Below are 19,976 nucleotides of genomic sequence, written 5' to 3'. Positions count from 1 at the left end.
CAACAACCCTCTGTGGCCTCGGGTACATCCTTCTGCAAGGATGGAGCCCTGGGGGCTGGGCTCCCAGCCCTGTAAGCGTTTTCAGTTTTTTTCTTGCACTTCTCTTTTGGAGGGTTGAAAATCTGGGAAGGGTTTCCCCAACTTGGCTGCTACACATAACAAGAAAGGGGTGGTTCTCTGGATGGAGCAGGTGGGCTTGGTGAACATCTTTGAAAGCCACCATAGACTTCCGTGTCCAGAGATGGTTTCCAAAGCAGGCACCAGCAGGATATGAGGCAGAGCCCAGCCCACACCACCAGCCCCAGTGTGGTGCTCTGCCCCATTCCCCAGCCTGACCCGTGTCCTTGGGGAGCTGTGTCCTGTCTCCCCCAGCTAAGATGGCATTATCCAGGGGCTGCAGTGAGGTGTTAGCCCAGCCCCCGATCCAATCACCCAAGCAGATTAGCTGTAAGACCTTAAGACAAAACAGCAGCTACACACCCCACACAGCACACTGCTGAGGATGCCTGCCCTGAAGACCCTGTTGGCCCTGGCCATCGTCACGTCCCTGGCTGGAGAAAGTAAGTGTTCCTTGGCTGCAGGCAGCACAAGGCTGGGTAAATAGCTGTAGCTGCTCCTGCACTTGCTGCTGCTCCATCCCTGTTGGCTTTCTGCGGGCGCCTGCCCACCACAACCCTACCCATGCTGCTCCCATCCCTTCGGGAAAATGATGTTTTGGAAGGGAGGGTGGATTTCTCCTCTGAGTGCCACCCAGAGAAGCCGAGCTGCCCCCGCTGCCACGAGAGGGCTCTGCTCCGCCAGCAAAGCAGAGACGAGCTTCACTTCCAACACCAGCCCTAGTTTATCCATCCCCATCTAAATCAACGATTCATCATTTCAGGCAGGAGTACGATCTTCAGGTTTGGGTTTTTCTGAGGTCTGTGTATGCTTTGAGGGCTTACAGAGCTCTTGCTCCACTATCGGCTCTGACGCACAGGAGAGAGGGGCTGGCTGCTACCTAACCTGCCTGTGACCTCCTTTGGGGACGATCTGGAAATGGCTCCCGACTCACACAGGCTGGATGAATTCTCCCTTCTCCCCCCAAAATGCTTATTAAAATGAAATCTGGCAGAAGAAGATAAATATCGAGGATGTTTTTTAAACATTATGTCTACCCATTTTTGCTGTAAAAAGAATTTCAGGACTCATAGGAAGTCTTTGCAGGGCAAGGACTTGGCAGAGCTCACCTGCCCAGTTTAGCTCTCATCATTTTGAGTCACCCTTGGAAGAGTTTTGCATTAATTCTGTGGACAGGTGAGGCCTCATCCTGCACACTGCTGCATGCCATGGCAGTGCCTGATCACGGCTCGACTGTCTGGTGCCAACCCTCACCTGTGACCCCCCATCCCTGGGCTGGGGGTAACCAATGCCCGTGGAGACCCACAGACTCTGGAGGGACACTGGGGGCTCTGGGACGGTGTGTCGCTGCCACTCTCACTCCTCCTCCCATCTTCACACCCAGGTAAAGCACTGAAATGCCACAAATGTGTCGCATCCAACGAGAACGACTGCAACAAGCAGGGATCCCACAGCTGTCCCCAGTTCGCCGACGCCTGCTCCACCATCACTGCACCCAGTAAGTCCCTTAGCTGGAGCGCCGGGGTGCTGGGGGGGACTGGGAGGGAGGGAGGGGGTGGGACCGCAGGGTCTTAGAGGGGACCAGAGGGGCAGGGGAGCAGAGGACGAGGAGAAGCAGGGACCTGCGGAGGCGGAGCAGGAGATTGCTTCGTCTTTTGGGCAGGAGAGAGCTCCTTTCCTCCCACATCCGTACCGTAATGAGCTGGGACTCAGGTCTGCTCTCTCCTTCCCCCAGTGAAACCCCCAGTGACACCCCCGTGTCGCGTTGCCTTTCCTTGCAGACAGCGTCATTAAGTCCTGCTCCTACAAGTCCTTCTGTGACCAGGCGCGCCGCGGCGGCTCCGGCGGGGCCACCGTGCGGTGCTGCTTCAGCGACGACTGCAACGGGCCGGCGCGGGGCTCCCGGAACGGCGGGGAGGTCACCTCGCCGCCGCTGCCCAGCCTGCTGGCCGCCGCGCTAGCCGGGACGCTGCTGCTGGGCTGGCTCTGAGGGTCCGGCGGGGCGGTCGGCCATGCGTAGCTGCTCGCTGGTCTAGCCTAGGGACGCGGGAGGGGGGTTCTCTCTGCGGGAGGGGTCGCATCGCCGCCGGTCCAATAAACGCTGCCCTTGAGAACCAAAACCGCGAGAGAATCAAACTGGTTTGGCTTCTGGTGTCACCCCGGAGGGCTTTGCCAGGCAGTATTCCCTCCCTCCCAGTTGCTCCAACAGAGATGCTTTTGGACTGCTTTCTGCAACTTGAGTCTGGGCTGTGGAGAGCCTTTTGTTTCCTCCTGTGGCTGCGAAGACATGAGGGAGATGTGAGGCTGCTCTGTGGTCTGGGGCTGCAGACCCACAGCTCAAAGCTCTTCTAGAAAGACCCCCAGCAGTGCTCGGTGAGGCTTGGTTTTGTGAGGCAGAACGGTAAAAGTGAGTGAACAGACTGAGGAGAACAGAAAGGGGAACGATGAAGGGAGTGAAGAACGGCTGGGACCATGAGAATTTGACTGCAAGAACTATAATGCAGGGCAAGCAGCAAAGAGCAGCTGTCTGCCCCAGTCAGCCCCAGCCAGTGGAAAAGGGGAACAGGTACTGAAACTGAAAAGAGCAAGTTAGAACAGAAGAAAATAAGTAATTTAGCACGTACGGATCCAGCTGTGGAACTCACAGCTGGAGGATGCTGCTGGAACAGACACCTCGGTGAGTGCTGGAAGGTGAGAGGGTCAGAAGTCCTGCAGAATATGGATATAGAGTCTTGAGAGGGTTAACATGTGCCAAGAGGGTCGCTGGGCTGCTGCCACTGGAGGACAGCATCTGGAAAGCAGATTACTCCCTGTCTGCTGTGGATGCTGCTCCTTCCCCAGGGCACACGAAGGGTGTTCTCCTGCGGAGGGCTCTGGGTACTGGTGGAACCTCCAAAGACCCTGGGGTGAAGACGTGCCCTGCCCCAGCGCTTCCTTCATGCCCCTTTATCTGCTAACAGGGTGTCTCAGTGAGTTCCAGGGGCTGCTTGTACCCCCAGACAGGTTACGGCAGAAAAAAGCACTTTAAAATCCAGAGTTGCCAGGTTCTCCGAACGGAGAGCAGCGGTGTGACTCGTTGCCGTGTGACCCTGCACAGAGCTCAGCGCTGCCCCAGGCTCCGGCGGGTCACAAAGGCTGCAAGAGATGCCTCGCTATAAAAATACTCCGTGGAACAGTTTAGTCTTTGCAAAGGGCGGGATGGGGAGAGAGGCAGGCAGCGGGTGCAGGGCAGGACTCGAGATCTCCAGGATGCCGGGAGCAGGCAGCGTAGCCGGTAGCGGGAAGGAGAGGACTCGCGTGGGACGGACAGGGGTTGCGGGTGTCCGTGAGCCAGCCTGCCGCGCACCCTCGGCAGCGGCAGCACCAGGATCGGTTTCACCTGCGCCGGGAGAAAGTGCTTCGGGGCCAGATGGAGCTTCGGAGAGAAAGTGGGGCTTCCCCTGGGTGGCACGGGGGAGGCAGCGGGTGTTTCCTGCTCCCCGAATCCACCCTGAGCTCACTCCAGCAGCTGCTTTCCCAGGGGATGCTCTTGCAGGAACCGTGACCCGAACCGGGCGGCTCATCTCCATCAGTGCCAGCCTCCAGCACTTACTGAGCGGTTTGTGTCGGGTTTGGGGGGATTCACAGGGAAGGCGCCGAGCCTGGGACTGGGCGGCCCTGGGGGACCGCAACAGGCTGGGGCTGGGACTGGGATCGGCACCGGGCTTGCTCCCACCCGTCCCGGCGGCGAAGCCCCCGCGGCGGCGGCCCGGGGCCACGGCAGGTGCGCGGGAGGGACACGGACGGAGGGCGACGGGAAGGAGGGATGGACAGCGACCCCCCGCCCCGCGGAGCCGCCCCGCGGAGCCGCCCCGCGCCCCGCACTCACATCCGGGGCCGGGTTTGCTAATGACAGACGTAATTAACCCGGAAAGAAGCTACGGCGGAGCCAGGGGCACACCCCCTCCGCCGCTCGTCCGTCCTCCTCCCGCCGCCGCCCGGCGTGCGCAGCGCCCGCAGCCCCGGCTGGGCCAGCGGCCCCTCCGCCCCCCGCCAGCTCCGCGGGCCATGCGCGGGGCGCGCAGCGCAGGGACGCCTCGGGGTAAGTGTCACACGCGTGTCCGCGGAGCCGCCCGCGGGCAGCGCTCGCTCTTGGGCGCTTCTCGAGGGACCCCGCGGGGCGGGCTGCAGCCCTCGCTGTCCCGTCCCCGTCCTCCCCCCGGCGCCGTGCCCCGACTCCCCGGGCGTCCCGGGCTGCGGCGTCGGAGCGGCTGGTGGCGTCCCGCGGCTCCAAGAGCGGGTGGGGAGGCGGCCCGGAGCTGGTCCCCCTGTCCCTGGCGGAGGCTCTGGTCCCTGCAGCTGGAGCATCCGTGCCGGGGTTGGGATCGAGCCCTCACCGTGAGAGCGACTTCTGTTCGACGGTTCCTGCAGCGAGGGTCGGGGACAGGGGAGCGGGAGGCAGCGAGGGAGGCTCCGCCGGGAGCGGAGGGGTCCCCGTGGGAGCTCCGGGAGTGCTGCAGGCACCATCCCCGCCGAGAGTCTGTGGTGTTGGAGGCAAGCGTGCGGTGGGGATCGGGGATTTGCAGCTATTTGGTGTGATCTCCGACTCTTTGTGGCCAGATGAAGAACTATATCCATCCTTCTCCCAGCTGGTTAATAGTTTCATTAAGGCAAATATCTGGAATTAGTAGGAGCGAATTGCTGCCTACCCCGTCTGTCTTGTGAGTTGGGACAGACATCGCAGCGTGAGCTCTGGGAGCTCCTCTGCAAGAGCAGGTAAGAGGAAGTGGTGCTGCAGCTTCTGCGGTCAGCTGCCTGGGGCACTGGGCATCGCAGGTCCCAGCCCTCCTGGAATGGGGGTCATCCTGCACCCCAGCTGGCACCAGGGCAGCTCAGGCAGACAGATGAGAGAGAGGAGGAGGATGCTTTGGCTGCCCACAGGTGCGATAGGTGCTGTGGAGTGAGGTGGCGAGGAGATGCCTCCGGCAGCACAGTTGTGATGCTCCCAGTGTCGGGTCTCCTGTTGCCTCAGGTTTTTCCACCGCGGAGTGTTCCTGGTTCACTTCTGTGGCTGTTGATCTGCTGGGACACAGCAGGGCACAGGCAGCTGGGACAGTGCAGTGGCATCCTGAGATGCTTCCCGGAAAGTCTGGCTGTGTGGCTGCACACGAGGCCTCTGAGCCACCCATGGCTGCAGAGGAGACTTGGGTGTTGTATGGACAGTGCTCTTCACCTCCTGCCTCTCCCTGGGAAGCACTTCCCTTTATCTCGGGAGCCAGGCAAGGGGGAGGTTTTGCTGTAAATCTTCTGTAACCCAATTGCTTGCTATGTCATTCACTGAATCAGGAAAGGGGTGGTTTTTTTTGTGGAATATTGTGACTGAAAAAGCTGGAAAGTAAGTTGCTTCTGAGGTAGGAAAGAGTCCTGGAAGTCTCTGATGTACTTCACTAGAGAACTGAGTATTTTCTGGCCCTCCTGGATTTCCTGAGTAGAGTGGCCCACATGTTGGCACAGCTGGAGATGCTATTTTTATCCTTTTCCTGTGGAGAAGTGCAGCTCTTGGTGGCTCCAAAGAGACCGTTTGTGTCCTTTGGGCAGTGGGGTGTGAGAGGACAGGAACCTGGCGTGCTTGGTGCAGTGTGGGGAAATCCCAATCTCCTCTGCCCAGAGGTTTGTGCATATCCAAGTGCAGCCTGAGGTCAGTGTGCACAGAGCTGGTTTGTGATCTCCTAGATGAGCCTGTGGTTAATGAAGGATGGTGGTGGTGGGACACAGAGGGTCCCAAGAAGTGTCCCATGGGGCTGGGGGCTTGTCTCTGTGCTGCCTGTGGCACACTCTGCTTCTTCCTTATCACTCTCTAAGCAGAAATCTGTGGACTTTCGTTACCAACAGAGAGGAGAGTTTTTGAGGTTTGGTCTGAACGTGTTGGTATGGTTGCAGGCACCTGGGGATTGGCTTTCCATGTGCTTTCCTGCCACAAAAATAACCCCACAAAAGCAGTGAGACATGGAGTGCCCACAGAAACCCTCATGCCAGGGCACTATCATTGGTCTAAAACAACCTCTTCCTCTGCAGCAGCACATTTCCCCATGAGCCAAGCTCCAATACCCATCTCTGAAATACTGGTGATAAACTGAAATCCTGACAGCAGGTTGACTTGTTTTCTGCCTCCTCTACCTTTGCAGCTGCACCCCAGCTCTTGCACAACCCTCGCCTCCCCGGGCCCCACTCCACTGCAGCTCAAAAATAGTATTTCCTCCTTTTCTGCATGAGATCTTTTATTTGTGTAGCTCTGCTTCTCGCACCTGCGCGATCACCCCTCTTCTGCCAGACAAACCACACTGGGTTCACTCACATCCTTTGGGGAGTGGCTGCCCTCATCACTGCCCTCCACGGTGTGCTGTGGGCAGTGGGACATGTCCTGCCCACCCGTGCCTCTTGGTGCTGTTTCTGCTCCCCACACAGGGCTGGAAGTGATGGTGGTGTTTCCACTGCGGCCAAGGACGCCTTGAAGGAAACCTCCTGGCTGGGGGCAGTGCTGGGGAGGGTCTGTGCTGGTGGCAGACCTGGGGACACAGTGTGTCTGTGCTGTGATGGGTCATTTTTTCTCCTGCTGACTCGACATCCTGGCTGCACAGATTTTCTGCTGGAGTTGCAGATTGTTCCCCGTTTCCTGGGAGTGTGCTCAGGCTGTCTCTAGCACGCTGCTTTGGGACTATTTTTCACCACAGTTCTCAGGGATCTGGTGTCTCACGTCAGATCCTTTGTGGCTACTTTGTCCTCTCTCCTGGGGTTTGGTATCTCTTGGGGCTGGCAGTGATGGGTTGGTGAGTTGTCCCTTCCATCTCCCCCTGGAGAGCTTGGATGTGGCTGAGTGACTGCGCTGGCATCCCAGCACATCTGGCTGGGATGGGTTGGGATAGCTGTCAATGCAGGAGCATTGGGAGAGCTGGGGAGCTGGGGCTGTGTTAGCAGACCATCCACGTTTCCTTGCCTGTCCCCACTCCACAGTGTGATGCCAGAAGGAGCCCGGCATGCCGTACCTGGATCGACAGAACCGTATCTGTGGCTTCCTGGACATCGAAGAAAATGAGACCTGTGGCAAATTTCTGCGGAGGTATTTCATCCTGGACACCCAGGCCAACCACCTCCTGTGGTACATGGACAATCCTCAGGTAGGTGCATGTGCTGGGCATGTCTGTGAAGTTGTCAGTGAGTCTGTAGCACATCCTGGCCTCCCTGGTGGAGGCATCTCCTCTGGGTTCCCACGGGTGGCTGCCTGCTGTATCACGGTGTCCTGTGGCTGAGCATGGCCATGACCAGGTTTCAGCCCCTCTGTGACCTCTGTGGTTTCCAGGACTGTCCCAAGGAGTACAGCAGGGCTGGTCCCACTGCTGAGGGGACTGAGCTGAACCAGGTGCATGAAAGGGAAGTGGCTGAGGGTGGCAGCTGCTGCCTGACCCCAAGGGCACAAATGACAGCCTGGTTTGCCTCTGCCACCTTCTCCCTGTCATTTACCTGCCATTGCTCATTCTGTGTGTTGCAGAACCTGGCTATTGGAGCAGGTGCTGTCGGATCTCTGCAGCTGACCTATATCTCCAAGGTAATGTCGGGGTGGGGCGGAGGGAAGGTGAAGCTCCCTGTTTTCCCCTTATCCTTGCGGCATTCCCGGGAGAGGCGATGGCTTGCCCTGGAAGCACCTGGGGGCAGGTCTTGGTCCTGCCTGAGCTTGTGACCATCTCCCTGGGATGAAGCCTGAGCAGGGCTGTGGGAAGCAGGGAGTGACCCCACAGCATGGGGATCCCAGTGCTGACACCTTCACCTGTGGGCTGGTGCAGGATGGGGTGCAAGGTTGGGTTGCAGGAGGAAGAGGAACTGCAGTGCTGTGAGGAAGGACTTGGGGTGGCCAGGACTGAGTGGGGACAGGAGTGTGATGTTGGCCTGAGCTGGACACAGAGCTGGCAGTTGGCTGAGCAGTACATCAGGAGCTCTTCCCTGTGGTCAGAGAGCAGTGCCCTGAAGGATGAGACCTTCTGGAAACTCACTTTTGCATGTCTTAAGGGTGTTATCCAGACTCCATGGGAAGGCAGGAATAGTGCAATAAGCAACAACTGTTGCAGGGCCAGTGAGTGAGACAGTGGAGCTGTGGCTGCATGTGGAGAGTGGAGCTGCTACCATCCTCCTCCTGCAAGCAGCCCCTCAGCTGCTCTGGGGGGAGTGGGGGGTTTGTGGCTGCCACGCCAGGCTCAGCTCGGCTTTATCCTGGGGCTGGATAAAGAATTGGACAGATCTTTCTGTTCCTGCTGAATCATGATTTATAAATTAAGCACAGATGAAGCAATGCTGGGAGACTGAGCCTTCCGCATTTTGGAAAGAGCTCACGTACAAATTATATAGGTTTTAGTTTAAATGAAAATTGCTGCAGGACAGCATTTGGTCACAAACTGTGGGGCTGGGTTCTGTCAGTGGCTGGATCTACCAACAGTAAATATACCAGAAAAATGAATGTTTGCTTGAGAAAACATATTTAAAGCATTATGGATTGGCTTCGGAGGAGGACTGTCAGAATAAATACTCCATGAATACTGTTCTTGGAGCCCTGAAGAATATTATTCTTATATAAATGATTCCTACTCTTTAGGGAAAAACCATCACTATTTTTCCTCAATTTTCCTAATTGCTGATGAGAGCAACTGTGTTAATCCAGAAGAACTCATGTTTTCAGGTCCTTTGAAAGCTTTCTGCCCTCTGCTGCGCAGCTCAGCCAGTGCCTGAGGGGATGTAGGGGATGAAACTCCTGGCTTCATGCTGACCTCCCCCTGGGACCAGGCACCCTCTGCTGCATGTGGTCGGCGTTGCTCTGACACAGGCCAGTTACCATAATCTGGCACAGCTCATGTTGTCCTCGTGGGCTTGGGGTCCTGCTCAGGAGTCCTGTCCAGCATGGCAGAGCCCAGGCAGGGAGCAGGGTGGGTGGAAACTTCCAGCTCTTGGGCCCACCATCTGCATGTGCTGTTATCTCTGGTTTTTTCCCTGATTTGCTCTGTCACAGGTTAGCATTGCCACCCCGAAACAGAAGCCTAAAACTCCGTTCTGCTTTGGTGAGTGAGTGGGATCTTGGTGGGCTCTGTGGGGGCACAGCCTGCCACAGGAGGCTTCAGCAGGGTGGCTGCCCATGAATCCTTCCGGCTGCTGCCAATTCTCCTTGTCCTTCCCTTCTCTGGCAGTTATCAACGCTCTATCCCAGCGCTATTTCTTGCAAGCCAGCGACCAAAAGGACCTGCAGGACTGGGTGGAGGCGCTGAATAGGGCCAGTAAGATCACGGTAAGTTACTTAATGCTCTTCTCAATTCCCTCTACCATCCCCAGGGATCCTTCTGGTTGGGGCTTACTCATGTATCTTCCTTCGCCCTTCCAGCCCAGCTGTGGGGGAAGGCAGCTGTGCCCCAGGAAGGTCCTGTTGGAGCTGTCCACATCCCCTCCCCTCCTGCTTCAGGCCCTCTTCCTCCTGTTGCTTCTGCTGGCTGGGATCTGGCCCAGCCAGCTCCTCGCTGTGGCTGTCAAAGGGTGGCTTTCTTGTGCTTCAATAACTTATTTATTCCATTTTTATTCTTCCTGGAATGTTGGGTCTTGTGATGAGGCGCAGCAAATGCCCTGCACTGTGGGGCATGGCAAGGCAGGCTGTGCCTGCATCCAGAGGGGTTCATCTGCCATCTCCTCTCATTTACTGGTGTGTTCATGGAGCCGTGAGGTAATGGTCACTGACCCAGTAATTCGCAGAGTCTGTGCTCCGCAGCTGCCCGGAGCTGCTGGCAATGAGGGATGTGCTTTGCTCCCTCCCTGTGCAGTGGCACTGGCAGCCCTGTCCCCAGGCTGGGGTGATGCTCAGCTGGCAGTGCCCACACCGGGGGCTTGGGGCTGGGAGCTCCAGGATGGCTTCTGCCTGGATGGGGTCCCTGCAAAAGGGTTGGGGGCTTTTGCTGAACTGGGGAGGCTGCTGGGTCGGCAAAGGTGGGAGCTGGGGTGACAGGAGAATGAGATGCATCTCCTGCTTCTGCAAGAAACCGTGGTGATTTCCATGCCCTGATTTTGGGCAGCCCTTCCCGACTCTGGCTGCATCCCAGCTGGCCGACCGGCTCATCCAGCCCTGCAGGGAGGAGTTGTCACAGGCTGGCTGGGAAATCCAGGGCTCCTGAGATGTGGGTGACACTGCCACTCTGCCTTGCTCTGCAGGGAAAGCAAGAGGGTGCATTGGCATTAGGGGAGTTGAAGTGCAGGCTTGGGAAGAGAAACTTGGAAATTCACCTTTCTGTCCAGAGCCAGGTGCCTGGGAAGGAGCTGGGAAGCAAAAGGGGAGGATGGCAGTGCTGGGAGCCTCTGCCCAGGGGTGCAGGGCTGCTCACAGTGGGGACACAGCCAGCATTGGGGTCATGGCAGCGCCTGGCTGTCGCTGCAGCCACGTGGCTCAGCCTCGTTAGCCAGACCCATCTCCTCATTAGGCCTGACTGTAAGTGGAGCGGCGACAATTAAAGGAGCAAGTGTTCCACAAACTCACTGAGCTGCAGAGGCGAATCACAGGCGCCTGTGAGGTGATGCTTAATCACTGAGCACCTCTCATCTCTCCTCTGGGTGTCTCCTGCCACCCAGGGGGTTCCACACCCTGCCTAACTGGGTGCTTGTTCAGGAGTTATGTTTTAAAGTGATGTCGCTGCATTAGACAGAGATAAGGTGCCCAGTGCAGGTGTGAGGCTGCCCAGCATGGTCACTCTGTGCCCTCCATCCCTTCCTTTCTCCCACAGGTGCCAAAGGGTGGCAGCGTCCTGCCAGCCACAGAAGTCACAAAGCCTCCAGTGGTGCCCCAGGCCCAGGAGAGGAAGCCCCAGGTGGCCTACAAAACTGAGATCGTTGGGGGGGTAGTGGTCCACACGCCCATCTCCATCAACCAGGTGAGCTGGTTTGCACTTTCGTTTCTGGAAACCAGCATGCCTGCACACTCTTCCCCCTGCAGGTATAAATGGCTGCTCTGAGCACCCTGTAGCACCACTGCTTTGTCTCACTCTGAATTGTGATGAGATAAAGGGTGTGAGGAGGAGGAGGTCATGAATCTGCTTGGCTTCCTGGCTATCACCATCCACCCACATATCCTCCTGAGGCACCCAGGGCAGAGGAGCACCGTGTCTGGTGCCACCACCGCAGCAGCAAGAGGAACTGTCCTGGGGTGGTGGCTGTCACCTCTTGCTGTGGCTCTGCAACCCCTTCCCTGGTACACAGCTGGGTGTGCATGTGGCCATCAGCGTCTGCCACCTTTGGGCACTTGTCCGGCTCTGGGTCTTACTTCAGCTCTTATCAGTGGCAGCACTAAAAATAGAGCAGAGAAATAGATCATTGCAGCAGTTCCAGCTGGTGGGTGCTTTTAACACTTCTCTGGCTGCAGGGTTTGGCAGGATGCAGAGGTGTGCAGAGGTTGTGGGGTGCAGAGGGGTTTTTTGGAGGTGGGGCATCAGCTGCCAGAATATTTCCGTGCTCTTGCTGCTTCCCCCGTGTGAAATGGCCATTCCTCTGCTGCAGCTTCCTGGGTGTGTCCGTGGTTTCCTGGCTGGGCCCCGGCCAGCCAGTGCTGCTCCAGGACTGCAGTGGGGAGTGTCATGCTCTGGCTGCACCCCCAGACTGACCAGCAGCATTACCCCAGCTCCTGGCCATGTGACACTCCCTGTTGCAAGAGTGTCCTCACCTCTGGCTTTGGACACCACATCTGGAATGCCTGGCAGAGCTGGTGCAGCCCTGGGCAAGGGGTGTGGGTGGCATTCCCATCATGGCCATGCTGTAGCTCTACTTCACTGCTCTCCGGACGGGCTAGGCAGCACTTTGAGGCCAGACGAAAAGCTGTTTGTGTGTCCTGGGGATGCCGAAGCAGCTCTGGAAGGTGCTGGAAGGTGCAGGGCAGGCAGGCTGCTGGTTTAACCACACTGGCAGGCTCACCGCTGCGGGGCCATATAAGGCTGGCAGCGGCCAGGGCCACCCTGCTGCCATGGCAATGTCAAACCTCAGCTGAGCGGGAGGAGGGGGTTGGAGGGATGGGGAAGGAGCTGAGTGCAGCAGATGTTTCATCTCAACCATCCTCTGTGTTGCTGGGGGAAGGGAGGGCACTGCTGGGATGATGCTGGAGGCGGGGCAGGGTCTGACCCTTGGGGTGCACTGGGAGGTGCTCAGGGGGAGCCAGGGGTGGGTGCTCAGCACATGGCCATGGCCACAGCCCCTTTGTGCTCACAGCACTGAGCACTGCACTTGCAGAGAGACAGCTTGGGGCCAGAGGAGGCACAGCTTCTCTTCCTGAACTCCAAACACCCAAGTAACTTAGGGAGAATTTGGCTCTGAAAATGAGAAGCAGAGACTTTATGGCTTTTCTGAGCAATTCATTCATGCTGGAAAGCATCCCTTTCTAACTTGTGTTTGTCTGGTGGTTCTTGTTCTCCTCATACCTTCAGTGGTGCAGTCGAGTCACCTCTTGGTGCATGACGAGCCAGGCAGACGAGCTCTATTAACTCCCGTGCTGCAGGGAATTATCTTCAGCCCTCAAATTGCTTTTCTGCAGCCTTTCTGATTTCTTGTTTTTAACACATGGTTGCCAAAAGGGTGAACAGTACTGAGGCAGCAGCATGGAAAGCTGCACACAGTGAGAGAACATCAGCTCTGGACTCTGGCTTATTCCCCTGCCCATGTTCAGCACTGCCATTAGCCCTTGGCTCACATGCTTCACTCAGGGCTTGCGTCAGGTGGCTTTTCCCTGCAACTGGGTGTCCTTCCTTCCAGCAGGGAATTCCCCTCCCTGCTCCCAGTAACTCTGCTCTCTCTGGTCGCAGGATGGCGGGGAGGGCAGTGAGGTGGCTGCACACCCTCTGCTGCGGCGCTCGCAGAGCTACATCCCCACCTCGGCTGCCAAGCCGCCCGCCGGGCCTCCCGTGCTCAAGAGTGGCTTCTGTGTCAAACAGGGCAATGTGGTGAGTGCCAGGGAGGGGCACAGGGCTTGCTGCTCCCCCATGGGCTGGGTTTGCTCCAGTGATGCTCTGGGTGCAGGACCATGACACAGTGGCAGAGCTGAGCATGGAGCAATTTCCTTCTGTTTTTCAGAGGAAGAGCTGGAAGCGGCGATACTTCGTTCTGGATGAGTTTTCCATCAGTTACTACAAGTGTGAGCAGGTGAGCAGCTCCCCCTGGACCCCAAGCAGAGCTCTGGCACCACTGCTGTGCTGGTACAGAGGCCTCTGGGGAAGGCACATCCCAGCCCCAGGGCCAGCCAAGCCCATCACTGTCTCCTCTTGCTTCTGCAGGACAAGGAGCCCTTGCGGTCAATTCTCTTGAAGGATGTTTGCAAGACCCACGAGTGCCTGGTCAAGTCTGGGTAATGCTCCCACCCATGTTCCCCTGCCAGTGGGAGCCTGGGCTGCTCCAGGTGTTTGCCTTAAACTAGCCCATGCGGCTGCAGTGTATCAGGAACAGGTTATTGCAGCAAACACTGATAAAATCAAAGTAACTGAAAGACTTGCAATGAAAAATGACCTGAGAAAACAAACCTCTTCAGCTAAAGTAAAAATGTAATGTATTAAGGTGTCTGTGAACTGCTTAGTCCTAATAAATAATAGCAAGCTGATATTTAGAATGAGCTGGGAATGCAGTAGGTTATGGTGGGGAGGAGAGCAGGTGTTTGCCAGCTGATGGTAGAGCTGGGGGGGTTTTAGGCTGAAGCTCTCTGGGGAGCTGGAGTTTTCTCAAAATCCCAATGAGATCCAAGGTTTGCCTTCAATATGTTTCTCCCTGGCACACTCCAGAGATGAGAATAAGTACAGGGGTTTTTCTGTCCACAATGGCTGCTGGGGTGTGATTGTCTCTTTCTCGCTGTTTCTAGTGATCTCCTGATGCGAGACAACCTCTTTGAAATCATAACAAGCTCCAGGACCTTCTACATCCAGGTGAGCAGCTGAGGCCGGGACAATTTTTGGGGCAGAAAGTTCAACTCTCGAGAAATGGACTGTTCCCCACAGCCCTTCACCAGTGAACACGAACAGATGGGGCTCCAACATATGGGTGTGAGGGAGAACTGCGGGGGGATTCACTTCTCGCTTGGGATTATTTGTAATAGGGGCTGTTTGTGAGAGCAGGAAAAGGCAGAGCTGAGCCTTGGGAATGGCAGGAGTGCTGGTGCCTCTGTATGTCTGTGACTGAGCAGGAGGCAGAGCCTCACTGGGGCTGCTGTGTTTGCAGGCTGACAGCCCCGAGGACATGCACAGCTGGATCCGGGCAATCACAGGGGCAGTCCAGGCCCTGAAAACCCGCCCCAGGGTAGGTCATGTACTTTCATATTTCATATTTAGTGTCAAATGGAGATTATGCCAACGTACAAGATATTTATTTGGTGGATTGTCTAACCAGCCTCAATGCTCTGTCCCTGCAGGAGATGTCCTTTGTGAGATCCACCTCCATGGCCAGGCCCGGGGGCTCCTCGGCCCCTTCCCAGCCACGGCCACTGGCAGAGGAGCGGAGAACCTTGAGCAAGGCTCCCTGCACTTCCTCCTGGCAGCCCTGGACGCCGGTGCCACCAGCAGAGGGGAAGCTGGGGGAGCTGCCAGCGCCACTCAGAGACTCGGTGTTGGTGTCATCCCTCACGGAGCGCCACGGCAGAGCCACCCCCGGCACACGCCTGCGGCATCGCTCTGAGCCACAGCACCTCAAGGAGAAGCCCTTTGCCTTCGACCTGGATGATGAAAGTATCCGGACCTCTGACGTCTGACTGGGCACTGAGCCACCCCTGGCTCCACACACTGCCTCCCCAGCTGCCGGGGATCCCCGTGGGGCGGTTTGGGGTGTGTGAGGTGATCCCTTCCCTCCACCACGGCCCTTCCCTCTCACGCAGGATCCATTCAGACCCACATCCTGGTGCCCTGCTCTGCAGAGAGTTGGGTCCCTGGCTGCTCCTGCCCAGGCTTGGCCTCAGTGGTTCCATGTTTTGGAAGGTGCTTCCGGGCACTGCCAGCACTCACTGTGCAGGGCAGGAGGTGCTGGGGACCTGTATGAAGGGACATCTTCTGCAACTGCGTAACTTCCCCTCAAAACCAGGTCTGGAGGAAGTGGCAGGAGGCCTTGGAGGCATGAGGGGACTGTGGCCTTTATTGTGTTTGAAAAATGTTTCTCTCCCCTTTGATGTTGTTCAGACTCCGCAGGACAGAGCTGGGAGACACCAACCTGCAGCTGCCCACGTAGGGGACTCACTGCAGCTTCCCCTTGCAATGACTTCCTGCCTCAGAGACCAGCTCTTCCCACACAAGGATTTATCAGCAATCTGCTGGCTTTTAATTATGTCTTTTTATACCTGTGGCTCCCGTTGAACCCCAGCCTGGGCAAGTGCTCAGCCCCTCCAAAGGCTTTTTGGTACTTCCTGAGCATGAGCCAGGGCAGGCAGCCAGAGTGATGGTGGCTCCCAGGTGGGAGCATCCTCAGGTATGATGTCGGTTTTGCACTGCACACACCTGGGCACAGGGAGCTGTGCCAGATGGTGAAAGGCTTTTAGTAAAAAGCACTGAAAACCGAGCACCTGATGGAACTGGGCAGACTTGTGCGGCCAACTCACCCTCTGCCTGTCCGAGATGGAAACCAGCCGGAGTTTCTAGAGCAATGTGAATCGTCATTTCCATAATCAAATGAGCTCCTGTAGGTGTGATAAATAGTGTGTAGAAAATCCAGGTGTTCCCTTGGTAGAGAGATTGTCTGATACCTTCACTCTAAAAGTATGTGCAATCACCAAGTGAGAACTCGCTTCCCTTTCACTTTCCTGGCCATGACACGTCCTCTGCTCTGCAAACTCAGCCCAATGTGTTCCCCAGGAGCAGAACATCTGGTTTGTCCCAGCCCTTTTGCAGCCTCCAGATGTTTGACAGCCTGTGTCCCACCATCAGGCTGAGGTCGAATTCTGAGCCTTTATTAGCCCAACTGAACTTAACGCAATTCAAATTGTACTTTCCTGCCTCAATCCCCTGTGGGACCAGTGGGGCTGCTTTGGGCGGGTGCAGCAGAGGTGCCTTCGTGCAGCTGGGGGAGGCAGGAATGAGGTCCCCCAAATTCAGGGGCAAGAGGGTCTCAAAGGGCATTGTGTGGAGGTGCTGGACAACACAGAGACCATGAAAACGAATGGAAATCAATGCAAACGGTACAGGGTGAGTGGTAATGTTATTTAATTGTAGCAACCTAGATCCTGCTGTTCCTTTTTCTGCTCCTTTTTGCTTTATTTGCACTAGAGTTCGAAACCTTTCATTTTTTTAGGCTGACTTGCTGTTTGGCTTCTAACACTGTTTCAGGAATGTTTTACTAGTTTGGTAAGCCCTTCCATCAGAGAGTCAGAGTGTTTGGTAACAGCGCTCTGACCTCAGTTGTGGAGAGCAGGGAATACAGAGGGATGATGGTTCCTTTGTGCAAGGCCTTGGAACCACAGAGTCCTGAGTGTTCTTGGTACTTGATAATTGCGCAGTTTCCTCAGGCCTGGGATGGTAAAGCAGAAGCTTGTTGCACAATTAAGGTTAATTATCCAGGAGCAGAAACTACCAGTGGCTCCAGCACTATTGCAACATTCCTCTTGCTCATTCCCACCCTCCTGCATCCCCAGGACAGCATAAAGGCTGACAGTGATGTTCAAACAAGTGTGGAGCTCAGCTGGCCTCCAGAGCCATCCATGATGCAGATAGTAGTTGGGGGTAGGGATTTCCCTCCCATTCCAAAGGGCTGGGTGGATGCAGCCAGAACTTGATGGAGCTTTGTGGCTATTTTAAAGCAAATTGGTATCCCCTCAGCTCTGCGTTCACCTCCTGTCTCTCAGGCCAGGATGGACACATCCCCCCCGGAGCAGCTCCCTCCTGAAGCATGTGTGGCTCTCAGGGGGTGCTGCAGATTTGGGGTGCCTTGCAGGGGTAGAGTGATGGGAGAGAGGGCTTTTCTCTGTTCTAATGGACATTCCCACATCATTCCAGACAATTCTGAAAGTGCTGGCTGGGGATCTCAAGTGCTCTTAGGGCCAGGGCCCTCGTGCAGGCAATGCTCCATGACTCCTGGGCTATGGGCTACCTGCCTCCCACCCCTGGCCTGTAAATCTTGGAATGCCCTTGCTTCCCTGTGGTTTTAAATAAAGAAGGAAATCCCAATTACTTTCTCGGGCTGTCCATTTGCACTGTATATTTTGGGTAAGGGTTGCCGAGGGGGTTGAATGCTGTCCCCAGCAGGGTGGGGGGACAGAGCACAGCAGCTGGAGAGATCTCAGGACCACCATGGGTGCCCCCTCAGTGCTCAAGGTGCTGCTGCCCTGCACAAGGGAGAGGCTCTGGCCTGGAGGGGGAACAGTGCATAGTGAGGGCAGGGCCATCACAAATCCTTGCCTTTCTGGACTAAGGTTGCAGGTGTTCCTTGGGGAGGAGGGAAGCTGCTGGACCAAGGTCCTGCTGTGAGCTAGCAGTGAGGTGCTGGAGACATGGGAGCTGTTAATGACAGTGGGCTTTTGCACATGGGATTATTATTATTTTCTTTTTGGGTCACTGCAGACTTTTTTCCCCTCCATAGACTTTTCAGCCCTGTTGTTCTGTGGAGGAATGGCATTTTCAGGACAAAGCTGCCCCCCACCCCCAGGTGAAGCTGCCAAACTCAGGTCACTGGTGACCCAACTGGGATATAACACACCCTCCCCAGAGAGGAATTGGTGCAATGAGCCACAAACCAAAACCTGAATAGGCAGATTTCCCATACAAACTGAGCACCAGGCAGCAGGGAGGCCAGAGTAGAAGTGCCATAGGCAGAAAGTGGCCAAAGGCAAAGGGCAGGAGGGTCCTCAGCTTGCAGATCTCTGTGAGAATGGGAGTGCATGCTTGCTGTTTTATCTCAAACTTGACCAGACATTTGCATACAGATTTTGTGTCTGGCTCTGTCTGGGACTTACTGCAGCTTCCTTTTCCCATTTTTATTCAGCTTGGTAAGTTTTCAGCCTGCAGCTGGCGGGGCTTCCTTTTTTGGGTGTAAGGTTCTTGCACCCTTTGAATGCTGCAGGTGCCCTGTGCTGGAGCCAGAGGGGTGACTGGCACACAGACAGGAGCTGTCCCTTGGCAGCTCTGGCTTTTTCTCAGCTCTCTGACTGCTCCCAGATGTTCCTGACAGCTCTGGGTAGAAATGAACCCTGTCATGAATGAGTGACAAGTGCTGCTTTAGAGAGGTCTGAGTTTCTCACCTGCAAGAGTGGGGTAAGTAACATTCTCTAGAGGGTGCAGGTTCTACCAAACCTAATCCAGATTCCCCTGACGGAGTGAATATTAATATGAAGGATATTAATAATGTAGAATCAGAGGTCATGGCTTTGCCATCGACTCCCTGTAAGGGTTACTCAGCCTTAAAGGCTCCAGCCTCGGGCCCTGGGTCCCCTGGCCGGGTGGCTCATGACCCCAGAACTCAGGACTCTGGACTAATAGGCTGGTCAGGCAGCTCACGGCTAGACCAAGACCCCATGGCCTTCATCTCTGTGTGGCTGTGACTCTGCTAATCCCCAAAGTACATGGAGTCAGCTTCTTCCAGATTTTATTAAGGTTTCTTTGACCCCCTGTGTTTGTAAGGTCTGATTTCTTAAGCTGTCACTATTTGCAGTGGGAAGCCAAATTATTTTAAACAAGCAAAATATATCCTGAACAACTTTATGTCCAAGGTTGGTACAGAGTCATTATCAAGAGTAACTGTTCTGCACACTGAGTTACAGTTCTGTAAGTCCACGTTGTGCCAGGCAGAGCCAGGGCTGGTGCTTGGAGCAAGCAGAGGCATCCAGGGGCTGCAGGTGGGGCGAGCCTTGCTCCTTCTTCAGTACACCGTGCACCAGTTGCTGCCATCGCTGGGCATTAGCCCACCGGTGATCAGCAGAATCAGATCCACAAACCACCAGATGCCCAAGCCCCCCAGGGTCAGCAGCTTCCCCACGGCGGTGCCAGTGTGGCCCAGGCAGAACCGATCCACTCCGAAGCAGCCCAGGAAGAAGGAGTAGAGCAGAGTGGTGATGAAGTAGTGTCCCGTGTACCTGCGAGGGAAGATGCGGCGGGGTCAGGGAGCGTCAGCCTTCCCCGCCGGATCAGCCCTGCTCCTGCCCGGGGAGCTCCGTCCAGCGGGTGCGGGGGGGAACAGGGACCCTCCTACTTGACACAGGGCCGGCTGCCACGCAGGAAGCTCCGCGGCTCGGCGCACTCGATGCCGTCCAGCGCTCGGCACTGCACCCGCGTGTGATCCACCTCGCCGTGGGCCTGTCCGCCGAACTGCGGCGAGGGCAGCGCTCAGCGCTCGGCAGGGCCCGGGGAGCGCCGCAGCGGGGCCGCCCCCCCACCCCGCCCTCACCTTCACGCAGCCGTGGCCTAGCTCCTGCTGTGCCGTGGCGTTCCCTCCGTGGTCCACCGGCTCCTCGCACTCCACGAACTCATCGGGGCTGCGGGGAAAGAGCGGGTGGTAAGGACAGCCGGGTGGCCGCGCTCCCCACCCCGCACCGGCCCGCCGCTCACAGGTAGGTGCACAGGACGAGCGGCGCCCGGGGATCGCTGTAAGCCCAGGCGGCGGCGGGCGGCCCCGGCGGCAGCTCCCGGGGCTCGGTGTCGTTGCTCGGGAGGCCGCGGCCGTGCAGCAGCAGCAGGTTCCCTAGCAGGAGCGCGGCCTGCCCGCACAGCAGCGCGTACCCCACGGGCGGCGCCATAGCGGCAACGCCGCCCCGCTCGGCCTCGGGCCGCTCAGCCCGCAGCCAATGATAGCCCTCCGCTGCTCCTCTCGCAGCCAATGAGAGCCCCCCGCCGCCGCCGGGGGCGGGGAGAGCCGTTCGCAGCCAGTCAGCG

The 19,976-nt window shown here is 56.9% G+C and overlaps 2 protein-coding genes across 4 annotated transcripts; one reads left to right on the top strand and one right to left on the bottom strand.

Moving 5' to 3' along the window:
* The first annotated feature begins 61 nt into the window (after window positions 1-61).
* Window positions 62-17,282, top strand: PLEKHA2 (pleckstrin homology domain containing A2). Of its 3 annotated transcripts, none has more exons than XM_085080855.1 (12): window positions 62-1,615; window positions 7,108-7,271; window positions 7,643-7,699; window positions 9,149-9,197; window positions 9,324-9,421; window positions 10,896-11,042; window positions 12,957-13,094; window positions 13,225-13,293; window positions 13,425-13,495; window positions 14,000-14,063; window positions 14,356-14,433; window positions 14,546-17,282. In XM_085080855.1, the coding sequence occupies exons 2-12, from the start codon at window positions 7,131-7,133 to the stop codon at window positions 14,879-14,881; spliced, it is 1,248 nt and encodes a 415-aa protein (XP_084936981.1). In that variant the 5' UTR covers window positions 62-1,615; window positions 7,108-7,130; the 3' UTR covers window positions 14,882-17,282. The 3 variants fall into 3 exon arrangements, with proteins under 3 accessions (XP_084936981.1, XP_084936983.1, XP_084936982.1); XM_085080857.1 differs by lacking the exon at window positions 62-1,615 and adding an exon at window positions 2,669-2,794; XM_085080856.1 differs by lacking the exon at window positions 62-1,615 and adding an exon at window positions 3,750-4,198.
* A 1,394-nt stretch (window positions 17,283-18,676) lies between these two features.
* TM2D2 (TM2 domain containing 2) lies at window positions 18,677-19,883 on the bottom strand. Its single transcript, XM_085080863.1, has 4 exons — window positions 19,653-19,883; window positions 19,492-19,579; window positions 19,297-19,412; window positions 18,677-19,180 (listed from the first exon to the last, which is right to left on the bottom strand). The coding sequence occupies exons 1-4, from the start codon at window positions 19,838-19,840 to the stop codon at window positions 18,967-18,969; spliced, it is 606 nt and encodes a 201-aa protein (XP_084936989.1). The 5' UTR covers window positions 19,841-19,883; the 3' UTR covers window positions 18,677-18,966.
* Window positions 19,884-19,976: the final 93 nt, after the last annotated feature.

Source organism: Lichenostomus cassidix, chromosome 22 (genome assembly GCF_008360975.1).
Source record: "Lichenostomus cassidix isolate B80296 chromosome 22, HeHo_3.0, whole genome shotgun sequence".
In the NCBI taxonomy this organism is placed as follows: domain Eukaryota; kingdom Metazoa; phylum Chordata; class Aves; order Passeriformes; family Meliphagidae; genus Lichenostomus; species Lichenostomus cassidix.
Note: the sequence above shows the minus strand (reverse complement) of the source record. Positions and strands in the feature narration are given on the sequence as shown.